Source organism: Leptodactylus fuscus, chromosome 11 (assembly GCF_031893055.1).
Source record: "Leptodactylus fuscus isolate aLepFus1 chromosome 11, aLepFus1.hap2, whole genome shotgun sequence".
NCBI classification, from domain to species: Eukaryota; Metazoa; Chordata; class Amphibia; order Anura; family Leptodactylidae; genus Leptodactylus; species Leptodactylus fuscus.
The window spans coordinates 29281785-29294895 of NC_134275.1; the positions used below are offsets into that span (position 1 = coordinate 29281785).

Here is a 13111-nt window from a genome sequence, read left to right on the forward strand (position 1 = left end):
CCGGATGGTTTGTAGCTGTTAACCCAAGTGTTAATAAAACTGACTCCTTCATGAATTAATAACACACAAATAATGCAATACTGTAGAGATACGTACATATATATTGAGCTTATTTCTATCTCACATGTCTTGCTTTTCTTTTCAGCCTTTCGGCCAGCCAAGTCGGGCAAAACTTTACATTTGTGCTGACTGACATTGACAGCAAGCATAGGTTTGGCTTCTGCCGGTTATCTTCAGGCGCTAAAAGCTGCTTTTGTATCTTAAGGTAAGGCCAGCTGTGTCTGTGTGTGCAGTTCATGTCATGTCTACGACATTGCAGCTCATTTGTCATCGGGATGAGCTTTGGAGACGGGTGGGTGGGTGTCAGATTCCTTGGGGTTTTCTTGTTGATGGTCATGTGATATTAGCATCAGTAATCCCATCATGTTCAGTCGTAAGCAACATGAAGATAAAGTAACAGACATGTACATACTAAATAAATTACATTATTCACTATAATACAATTTTGGTTCCAGACTTATTGGTGGTAAAAAAAAAAAAAAACCTGCTTATATTTCCAAAGTATAGAAAAATTTTCCTTTTATTCTTAAAGTAAGGAGAAGAAGGCGGACAAATATGCATCTTATCAGTAACCTGATCAGGATAAAAACATTTCATTAAAAGTGACAAATTGTATTTCTACAAAATTTACATCTACATGATCGCATAAATATACAATAGTAACAATTATTTGTAACCCTCAAAAAGACAGTACAACCTGATATCCTGTAATGGTCATCCAAACGAAGATCAAATCCAGTTTTCCTCATCTTAAAAAGGTATTGGATTTGTTTTTTGCTGTTCTTAATATAGAAATGAAAATTCCACCTGTTTCCAGCAGATATATATAACTTGCACTATGAATCCACATGGGGTCCCACCAGTCCTGCTATACCCTCTTCGCCTCTGCCTACTTGTTGTACCACTCTTTAAAAAAAAAAAAAAAAAAAAATGGCAAGAGACTTAAATGCAGACAATTTTACATTTCTATTAAAATCACTTACCAATTGCAGTTGGTCTTTGCAGCAAGATCATAATGGATCTATTGTATCCGTCATGGATGGTGTAAGGGAAGCCATAATGTCAGTGTAAACAGAGGCTTAGGGTATGTTCTGGCATTGTGGGTCCGAATGTTTTGCCTGGATTCTGGCCTTGAAACCCAACATTGATTAACCCTGTTAAATTAGGCTAATTCTCATGCGGGTCAGCGGCACTTCACTCTGCATATTCTCAGAAAAATCTTACTGATACCTGCCACATCATGTTGGATTTGCAATATGCAAAGTTAACAAGTTAACACATCTGAACACACCCTTGCATTCAGTTCTATATCTACATCAGGGCGCTGATCCCATCTAAAATTTTGGTCGTGAAAGTCCTGCAAGCCTGTGATGGTGTAATCTTTTCTTTTGGTCGTGCAGTGGACCAGACAAAAGCCTGAAACAATGCAGATGTGAACAAGGTAGACATTGTATCCAATAATGTTTATAAAAGAAAAAACTTTTTGGGGTTTTTTTTGCTTGTTTTTTTTTTTTGGGGGGGGGGAGGGGTGGTGTTTATATGAAAATAAATTCCGTACAGTTTTAGGTTTTACAGGGTTTTTGTCAGTTGTCCAGGCTTGTCTCATACTTTCTGGAATTCTCTTTTGATTTCCTGTTTCCTTTTCTTAAAATAACTCTAGATATAACAAATTGTAAAAGCGATCTAAAAATGCAACTTTAGCGCTGCCTCTGGCTGTGCCATTGGAGAACCAGAACAACGGATAGACTGACTACTAACACTAGGTTCACACTCTATACGAGACTCAGTCTCTGATTCTGCCTAAGATTGGCGGAGAGAATTGTCCTTCAAGGACAAAACCTGAAGGACCCCATTATAGTCTTTAGGGTTTGTGGGTTACCGCATGTAACTGCTTTTTTAGCGACAGGGTTTCTGTCTTTCTGGTCCCCTAGCGAACCTGAAAGACAGAAACCCAAACGCTAGTGTGAACTCCATTGACTATAATTGGTTTTGTCCAGTGTCCATCTATATAAAGCAGAAAGCTGTGGACAAAAAACAAGAGTGCAGGAGTTGTTTGCCCCCCAGATATCAGGCAGACATTGTCACGGTGCAAATATGAACATGGCCTTTGTTCTAGCCTGATTTTTATTAAAACATTAGTGAGAACAAAGCCTACCACCAGCTGACTTAATACCGTGTTTCTATTATGAGCATATAGTCTTCTCCATACAATATTCTGCTGCAGAGTTCTCTCCCTGTTATATTGGGGTCTTATAATGTCAGCTGATAACACTTGGAGTTCCTGTTCATCTTCAGAGCTGCTCACTCACATCCTGTCATTTTTCACTTCATATTGTCCCTTTGACCTCCGTCCACTTTTTTTGAGCTGGGCTTTCGGCCATATCGGGAAGGCTTGTACAGTTTGTGATGCGTTGATGAATTATACAGAATGGTCTGGCCTGGGAGAGCTCTTATCTGGGCTTGTCATAACTTATCTCATTGCAGCATTTGTATATTTAAGTTACACAAGCGCCTGTTTTTCAAAGAAAGTGGTGAGGCTGCTGCAGTTTGTGAGTTGTCAGGAGGGTTTACAGGACCTTGAACTGCTTGTCCTTTGTGGTGTCAGCTAAACGTGCGGGTCAGATGGGAAACTTTGCTCAGCCTTAGTAGAGGAAAAGCATGTAAGGAATAGTTGGATGCATACGGGAGGCGCAAGATTTTACTGTGACAATGTAATTTTGCAATTTTTTTTTTTAATGGAAACTATTATGTAATGATTGTAAGAGTAGTAGTAGACTTCCATATATCGTGGTGGAAATGTACTTTAATATGCACACATATACATACATATAACAGAGCTATATGCACTCTTATGTGCTGTCAGCAAATATACCTGTCATCAAATATATCATCTCTAAAACATTACCATAGTGTCATACAGGAAGATAGCAATAGCTTCCTGAAAATATAACACCCTACCTGTGAAAATCATTGGTGCCGTCCTGGTCTCAGTAGTCCTCCAGATATATCTTTACATCCTCAGCCGTTCCAGTGGCATTAGACAAAATTTAGATGCCATGCACATGACTGAGTGTGCATCGGCTGTGGGGTTGAGTTTGCATCAGAATGCACTCGGATAACACTTGGAATGACACCCAGTACATTCAGTGATGTATTCATGTCTATGGAGACTTCTGGATCTGTTTTGATGGCACTGAGCAGGATAAGACCAGCTCTATAATCTTCTGTGTCGTGTATCAGAACGGAATGAATTGAAAGCCCCCATAAATGTGACTGCATGGCGGAATGCACTAGATTGTCACTTCCGAATGTCATCCGAGTGCATTCCACTGCCAATATGGCCCCACATTGGAAGCACACATGGTCATGTGCTTGGGGCCTTACTCTACTGCACATGCATTTTTTTACTTTATAAATTTTACTTAGCGCTCAAAAGTAATAGTGCATAATCATAAACAGATTGTTGCTCTCACTGTAATACTGTAATACCTATTCTGTAGTCTTGTATTATCCTATGTCCTTGTCCTATGCGGTATTATATGTCTTCTCCGCACCACCGTTCGGTAGAAATCCGGGTTTTCTTTGGTATGCAGATGAGTTCTCTTGCAGCACTGGGGGCGTTTCCATTGCTATGAGAGAACTCTCCAACAATGCTTCTATCTTTTTCTGGAATGCCTTCTCCCTGTGTCTTCTTCCGTCCTGGCTTTCAATCTTCTAGGCCTCGGGCAGAGCCGACTGCGCATGCTCGGGCCACAAGAAAATGGCCGCTTACACAGTAAGCTGGTGTAAGTGGCCATTTTCTTGTGGCCCGGGCTTGCGCAGTCTGCTCTGCCCGAGGTCTAGAAGATTGAAAGCCAAAATGGAAGAAGACACGGAGAGGAGGGCGTTCCAGAAGAAAATAGAGGTGGCGCTGGAGATTTCGCTCATAGCACTGGAGACTCACCCAGTGCTGCAAGAGAACTCATTTGCATACTGAAGAAAACCCGGATTTCTACCGAACGGTGGCGCGAAGAAGACATTTAAAGGTAGGAGAAGAATAGCCTGTCTTAAGGTTATTCCTATATGTTAGTCAGAAAAAAAGGGTATCCAATGATAGGATCCCTTTAACGTTTAAATCAACCAGTGGCGGTGGAAAAAATAAGAAAAATTGCATACTTACCTGTCCCTGATGCTCCGTGTCCAGAGTTCCACTGAAGCAGTCACATGACCGCTGAGGACAGTTAGCGACCTCAACAGGTCTCAGGAAGAGGACCGTGATGTCAAAAATAGTGACATCACGGTCATGTGACCGATGTGGCCAATCAGCAATTTCAGTGGAACTGTGGAGGAGACCCGTTCAGCAGAAAGACTGGACTGCGCTGGGAGCATCGGGTACAGGTGAGCATGAATTTTAAATTTTTTCTCTCCAATGTCCCTAACTGATTTAAAGTTAAAAGGGTTTTCCATTTTCGCCTGGGCAACTCTTTTAAGCTTCTTTTGTAAGTTTTAGCTTCAACTCCCACATGTAGAGTCTAGGTTATACAGTTTATATGGTGTACCTTATCTCCCAACCTTTGAACATGGAAGCGATGTTTAAGCATATGAGTCCCAATGTGTCAGACTTTATTATTCTGCCATCCACAGTATATTCCTAGCAGTGTTCAGCAAGAGGAACCCCATAACTGTGCTAGTAACTCATATCACACACACACACACACACACACACACACACACACACACACACACATATATATATATATTTCAGCAATACGTTTCAAAAAGCAAAATTCAGGTAATCTGTCGTATACACCCATATGCACTGCACAAGTAACTTGCATTCATATATGCTTGTTGGTTACACTGTAATAAATAATAAATCCCACCGCCTTCCTCTCTCCGTCCGGCTCAGAGGTCACTTTCCTTTGATTGAACATAATGTCCGAGGGGGCCTCTCACGTGGTGCAAAGTGAGAATTGTTTCTAATTGAGCAGAAACATGTGGAAGGATCAGGAATATCTCGGGGGATTAGACAAAAATTCCAAATTTGTACTACTTCCAGGCTGCGCTCTGACCAGCCTCTGCTGGGAATAGATGTTAGTTAGTGTGACCTGCGACCCTGGAATCTGTTGACAAGGGTCCAGCCAGGATTCAGCCACAGAACTCTTTTGTTAAGACCAATTCACAGTTCCTTTAAACTGCAGTCAGTGGAAGTCGCCAGCTCACATGGAAGGAGAGCAGAGGCTTTTTTTTTTCCCATGCTTTGGAAACATAGGACGCCCGTTCACCAGAATGAACCACATAGCCTCAGCTCAATTGACACTGACAGCTTCCTGGCTTGAGGTTGCCAACTGGCAGAGCATTGATGCATTGAAGAGGAGCAGCTTGAGGGACCTGTATACCAGTGTTTGTATGCACACTGGAGCAACTTAACATAGAGGGATTGTGATACCATTAACTTGCAGAGCTCTCTTGTGTTTATCTGGTGTCCTCTGCCAATGAAAGACTCTTCTTACACTTCAGGTGTTACTGGAAGGTTTACCCTTCAAATGGCAGGATTCCCATAGCGCCCCTTAGAGGACCAGTGTATGCGCTTCTTCCCCACACTTGGTCATTCTTTTTTTTTTTTTTTTATATATACAACGATCCATATTTTTATGCCATTTGTTGTTCGGTTAATTAAAAATAACATTTTTAAAAACAGAATAAAAATACAAGTATAGAAATGGTTTCTGAGTAAAGAATATTTGGTTTTTATTTTTAAAAGTTTCATCGTAACTAAAACTAAGGAAAATTTTTAGTACTTGGATTTAGTGATAAGTCCTCCAGCGGACTATAAAACCAATGGCCTATCCTTTAGGATCTTAACATAGTTTGGTTAAGCTTATTATGCTGCAGTGTTGATCCAGAGGACAGTAGTTTTCCTTATTTTAGGGAGAAATCTCCACTTGACTCCAAATCTGGACATCACAGTTAGTTCCTTGGTTAATAATCTATGTTCAGTAATCTAGTACTTTATAATATCATTTTGTACTCAAGATCCAGGTTCCATTTATACTCTTTTAGTGACGTCCTCATGAAGCTTTCTCTGGTACTGCTTGTACAGTAAAGAATGTTCTCTTAAGTTGGGGTAGACATCTTTCCTCTAAGCCAGACCTGGGCAATGTACAGCCCGCTGGCCACACCCGGCCCTCTGACTGCTTCTGTCCGGCCCGCATAGCTTGTAGAAGTTCGTATAAGGACCTGAGATGATGTCATCACAGCCTATCACCAAAATAGGCTATGACTCGTTAGTGGGTGGAGCCACATGGGACTGTGTGCTTGCTGCATGCTGCCAGCAATGGAGGCTGCTGGATGATAAAGAAGAGACAGCATGTGTGAGGAAGAGGGGGGAACTAGGGGCAGATGTAGGGGGGCAGTTGAACTAAATTCACAAGGAGGGGGGGGACATTAAACTAGGGGGCAGATGGAGGGTGACATTAAACTGGGGCAGCTGGAGGAGGATATTAAACCATGGGGGGGGGGGGTGTTGTCCCCAGTTTAATGTCCTCCTCCAACTATCCCCACTGTTTAATGTCCCCCTCTAGTTTCTGCTAGTTTATACTGGGGCACCAGGAGAGGGACTTAATACTGTGGGACATTTGGAGGGGAACATTAAAATGTGGGGACATATAATGTATGGGTGACTGTAGGAGGATTATACTTTGTTGGGGGCACATGGAAAGATGATTGAGAATGGGCAGAGAATTCGGTGGAGCTAAATTTGCCACGGTGCTCATGGCCCTCTAGAACCGTTACAATTTCTCATTTGGCCCCATGGGAAAATTAATTGCCCACCCCTGCTCTAGGCATTGAGGCTGTCCCCTTGTTATATTAGTCCTGGGTATAAATAAATCATGGTAGAGATCCCTTTAACATCATGCTTGACCTTCCAAGAGGCCTTTGTTTTGCAATGATGCTGGGATTATTACCAGGTATAGTCTCTCAAACGAGGACGGCCGTTTCGATGTTGTTGCATCTCGTCAGCTCGATGTAGAGAAGACTATAACCTGGTAACGGCCGTCCTCGATTGAGAGACTATACCTGGTAATAATCCCAGCATCATTGCAAAACAAAGGCCTCTTGGAAGGTCGAGCATGATGTTAAAGGGAGCAGCCTCTATTGGGCTATTTTCACTGAGATTCTGTCTTCCTAATTACATCAGGGAAGACAGGCTTGCACATTCCAGTGAGCGCCCTCTATTGGTTTGCAACACTGAGGCGCCTGACTTCCTAATTACATCATGGAAGACAGATTTGCATATTCTTCCCATAGTCCCTTGCAAAGGGGAGTTCTAAAGGCTTAATAAGTCTCCACACACCTATATGGTGGTCTCTCCCCAAGGAGTGACAATAACCCCCTTCTTCTTCTCAGGAAGTGACCTCATGTCCGGTGGTCACATGAAAATGTTGTAGCTCAGTCCCATTACATTGAGTGAGGGTGGCCATGTGACCAATGGATGTGATGTCACTCTGTCTTCTTGTAGCTACTGTTTCATGACTTATCAGGGTCCATATTTTTCAGTAGATGGGAAGTTTTAAGGTCAGATGCTCCAGATTGTAAGTACGAATTCCACCACACCAAATCTGTGAATACTGCAAAGTATATATGTATTGGGTTTTGTAAAAAGAAAATTATTGTATATTTCAGGACATCGAAATCTGTAGCAGAATGAGCAGGTCCACTCTCTGGTACTCCATTCTCTACTCCTTAGTTTAGCCAAGTCCTTGCTGTAGTAATGATTTTGGTATACGACATAGAATAAAATTCACTAAGAAACTTGTTATATTATGTTTTTGTATTCAGCATTGTGACTCTTTTGGTCCAGCTTTGCTCATGACTTTATATAACACATTGAAGTGAAGGCATCCTGATCTCCAGCTGTTATTTCCTCCTAGGGTGAATTCTCCAAACACCCTCTAGTTTATTCCCCTCTTATAGGAGGATTAAGTCGTGCCACCTTTTGACATTGAGCCATCAGGATGGTTTGGCACAGTAGCAGGCAGAAAGTACAAGAAGTTGTTTACAAAAGAGGCCATGGACTTTCAGTCTTTCTGTAGAAGCATTCAAGCAGGAAGGCCTTGCACAGTCTGTTTGGCACAGTAGCCGTGCTCAGCTGGCCTCCTGCCCTCCTGCTGGTAGTCAGGGCAAAGGATGTGCCAGATCTCAGATTGTAACAGAGCAGTGAGTCCGCCTGCAAATCTGCTTGTAGTTAGCATGAGGCCTTTTGGCAGAGACGGAAGGCTGACCGATCCAGTCGGCCCTTTTACCTTAATATTTTCCATCTGCTCGCCAATGACAGACCTGAGAGGAGGTTTGAGTTATGAGGAGTGTGATGGGAAACTGCTTTGAAAAGTTGTTCGAGATCCTGCAGTAAAGATGTTTCCCGACTTGCTGCACTGATTTAACTCCTTGGCTTTTCCCTGCATGATGTGGAAATGGCTCCTAGCATAATGCTGTCTTTTTTGTGCACAGACTAGCATTGTGCTACAGATCTTCCAAGGTTATCTCACTTTTGTAAGGTTATATCAATGTTATTTTTCTTTTACTAGTATAATTTTCTTTATTTAGCACTGCATTCCATTAATACTGATATCTTAACCATTTAGATTACATATATTTTTATACGTGCGTGTGGGGGTGGGTGGGAAACGTACACTATGTGTGTATGTAAACATACAGTATGTGAATATATAAATGCAGTATGTATTTCTATATATGTGGGTGTGGATATAACTATATCTGTATATACTCATAATATAGTTCTTAAATTGGGCCGGAATGTGCCAGAACTCAGTCCGGTATAAAGAACCCCACAAACAGTGGTATCATTAAAGGGGCTCTATCACTGGGAAAAGTCATTTTTATCTAAACACATGCTTGCATAGGCTTTAGAAAGTCTATTCCACACTTACCTTTTGTATGTAGATTGCCTCAGTGGTCTCTGAATAAGTCGATTTTTATTCATATGCTAATGAGCCTCCAGCTAGCTCAGGAAGTTCCCAGCAGCCTCCTCTCTCCTATTATCTCCCATGTGTGTGTGCAAACAGGAAGCTGAGGCAGCAGCAGCCTCAGATAGGAAACAACAGGGAGAGGTGTGCACCATCTATCGTGCACCAGTCTAATTAGCATATGAATAAAAACGGACTTATTCAGAAACCACTGAGGCAATCTACATACTAAAGGTAAGTGTGGAATAGACTTTCTAAAGGCTATGCAAGGATGTCATTAGTTAAAAATGACTTTTCCTAGTGATAGAGCCCCTTTAAACCTGAGGGTCTTTTCAGACCCCCGAATTATGATGATTGGATGGCTAGGAGAGTTGAGGGAACATTAAAAAAAAAAACCACTGTTACTAACCTCTTGTGGCTCCGGATGGCTTTGGGCCTACTTGGTGACATCACAGACTAGGCCAGGCTTGCGTCCTTTTGTGTCACGACACAAGCCTGGCTCAAATGGCGTCTCTTCCATTATTGAATATGGCTGACATCATCCAGGAGTGCACTGAAGCCCAGGAGAGGTAAGTAACAGTGTTTTTTATGTTCGTATCCTCCCCTGGATCTCCGATTATTATACTCTGAGGTCTGTGTGTGTGTGTGTGTGTGTGTGTGTGTGTGTGCGGGGGGGGTAGAATTAATTATTCCAGAGTTCCCCCTAAAAATTTTTTCCCAATATATAAGGTACATACACACAATAACAGTAATACTATAGTGAACAATCGATATCATTGCTTTTAACACTTGTCTAGCATAACCCCCTCTATGTTCTACTTAGTGTCTGATGCTGGTATTAAAAAAAAAGTTCCCACAAAGTAATTAACATACATTTGTCCAAAATGTCTTGGTCTGCTGAAGTATTAGGATTTACTAGGATGACCCGTGAACAACAACCCCACAGCATGCAGTCGACCAGGTTATGTTCGTTTTTGCCAAATCCAGACTCATCCATCAGACTGCCAGATAGAAAAGTGTGGTTGGTCACTCCACAGAACACGTTTCCACTATTCCAGCGTCCAGTGGTCATTGTGCTTTACACCACTTTTCTTCGTGCCTGGCATTGTACTTGGTGGTGATGTAAGGATTGAATGCAGCTTCTCAACTATGGAAACCCATATCGGTGCCACCATTTTAGTGCTGATGTTAATGCCAGAGGACCCTGGTTGAATTCAGTCATCTCTGGAGAACAAACCTGCAGCACGGCCAGGGGCTGGATTTTATTCCCCAGGGACAAAACTGAATGAAACACTCATTCAATGATTAAGAGTTGTGGACCAATACTTTTCTCTATATAGTGTATATGGGCCAGAAAGTAGCTGTTCAGGACTTCTTTCCAGTACACTAAAACTTTAAAAACTATTGAAAGGAGCCTTGGATGGGACTGAAGCTACCAGGTCTGGGACCCTAACGCCTACCAACATAAGGTCATGTTGCTGGTTTACTTGGTGACAGCTTCCTTGTAAACAGAAGCGGTCATGTTGAATCTGTCTGTTACTGAATAGGATCACCAACCAGACTCTAAAAATTATTATAAAATATTATCACAGACTGAAAAAAAAAAATGTATAAAAATTCCAAAATCTCTTCCCACAAATCAATAATATATCACACATATGCATATGGCCTGGCCCTCAGCAGGGGCTCATGCACGTGGTTGTATTATTAGTCTGAACAACTTCCAGATTTTATGGAACTGCATTAGTACATACAGCAAGAGATTTCTATAGGCTCTTGCTGTATGCTTGTATGCCTCATACTTTGTATGGGGACACCCAAGGGTGGTTATTTTCAGGTTGTCAAATTGTGTTTGAATCAAAAAATTACTATGTTTGGAGGGATACAATACAGTATGCCACTGCATGAAGCATCATATAGTATCACAATAATCTTTCACACCATTCTGGCATGTCAGGACCACATTGGCAGTATACAATGAGGGTTAGTCACCACATGCTTACTGGCTACTAACCTGCTGTCACGTACAGTACAGTAGCAGCACTGGATAAGATTGAATGAAACCTTATTCACATGCTGCATCAAAACCTTCAATTGCAAGTGACCTGATCTGTGATTTGTAAACTTTCTGCATGTCATCTATTGTTGTACCCACAACTTTCGACCTTTGTAATGCAAAGGTTAAAGCCATTTGGTGTGCACAGGAAAACCTGTAGATAAGCCACAGCAATGGGTCGGTGTTTGTTGTGGTGGCTTGGAGAGGGTCACCATGCAGAATTTCTCAGATAGAGTTTCTGCAGCATGGTTGCACTGTGTCCCTAGCCTTAAAGGGGTCGTCTGGAACTATATTGATAACTTTGGCCTCCTCACCACTTAAGTCCTCACCATACATTGTATAGAAAATAAGTATAGTTAGGGAACCTTTTAGGCTCCGTTCACACGGGGCTAGGGACCGCGTATTTTGGTCGCGATATTGACACGGGATATCATGTCAGAATAGGACCAAAATGCACCTGTCGCAGCTTCCGTCAGTCGTGGCTTCCCGCTCCGAAATAAGGCCCAAATGAATGGGCCTAGTCGGGAGGGTACTGTCACGACACAGATGCTGCGGCTGAATCAGCCACAGAATCCTCCTGAAGAAAGGGCAGCATATTGAAATGTTACCAGGAATTTTAGGCGACCTTCTTCTTTAGATTCCTTCTACTAGGCTCTGTGCATCTCTATTTCTGCCGTGGGTTTACTTACTCATTAACCTCTGAAAAAGAGAATCCGCAACTTCATACCGCAGGTTTTAGGGCTAAATCAGCTGCTGAATCTGTAAGATCCGTAAGATTGAGCAGCACGCTTATTTTTTTTAGCATCCTACATTGGTCTCTGCTTCCCATTGAAAACATTGGGTGACAGATTCCGCCTTCAAATCGCTGCCGAATTCCTCTGTATGAACTTTCCCTAAGTGGATAAGCCCCTTTAAGTATTTTGTTCCAGTTTGCTGGTGTTCACATTTTCTTACACAGGGCAAATAATTCTCTCTGACTCTTCGATACTCTTGTGTAAAAAGACAATGCTTTAAGAATGGTTTATTCCACAGCGGTGTCTTATTTTATTTAATATAAGCGGCATGCGCTTGTGATGTGTGAGAGCGGAGCGGTATTCGATCGGCGAGCAGTTTTACTATGATTAAATGAAAACATATGAGGACAAGTTGCACAAAAGCCCTGCACATATCAAGCTCAGATTTCCTCTCCGTAACACTGATCTGTGTTGAGCATATGCAGCGAGGTATTGTGTTAGTAATACATCCTTTATCATGATTTCAGGCTCTGGCATATGGATAGGGCATAGCTGTCAGAATCGTACAACCGATAGCTTGTTATCTAACAGATTTTCTGCTTGGGGCTTTATATATGTGTCTCCAGTTACAATCACGGATGTCTTTTGAGAGAATTAATGGAAATCTCAGCTGTTTCTCTCCGCTTACCACCCTCTTATATCACAGGTGAACTCCTTTAGACCACCATGCTGGTAATCTTGAGCGTTTTATCACTTAGGAGTAGAGATAAATAGCTGGAGAATGATCTCTACATTCCACACGTGGTTGTTGGCAGGCGCTCTGCCACTATGTCTGTAGTATGGAGATAGCTAATGTGTATCTGAAGCAATAATACTCCGTATTGGGGGCAGCCGAGACCTCTAGCTTTACTGCGTTCCGGAAAAAGTGGTAGACAAATTTCATAAGACTTAATACACACTCATACACTTAGTTCAAAATTACATTAACAATTGTTGTTTTATAAAGGTAGTCATCTCAACAAAAATAGCCAATATACAAAGATATAAAGCTAGCCATACACATTCTGCCAAACTTGCTGACCATGGCTGAACCGGCCATTTATTAGGTATGTATGGGGGTCTCCTGTTGCCTAACTGCAAATATCTGGGGACATAAGGTTTGTGAAATTGAATTAGTCATCTTCTCATCTGGACACATTATGCCCTATTTAACTCGAGCAGTGGTCAGGCAGCACACACAACATTGTATTCATTGCAGTGGGAATGCTAGACAATGACACAGGTTTGTAATGCAT

The 13111-nt window shown here is 41.9% G+C and overlaps 1 protein-coding gene across 4 annotated transcripts in view; it reads left to right on the forward strand.

The window, feature by feature from the left end:
* DENND1A (DENN domain containing 1A) overlaps nucleotides 1–13111 on the forward strand; it is a 553473-nt gene that overhangs the window by 152058 nt on the left and 388304 nt on the right. For all 4 annotated transcript variants that reach the window (XM_075260171.1, XM_075260173.1, XM_075260172.1 and 1 more), the window contains exon 5: nucleotides 146–265. In XM_075260171.1, the coding sequence (XP_075116272.1) occupies nucleotides 146–265 (120 nt within the window). The remainder of the gene's footprint in view (nucleotides 1–145; nucleotides 266–13111) is intronic.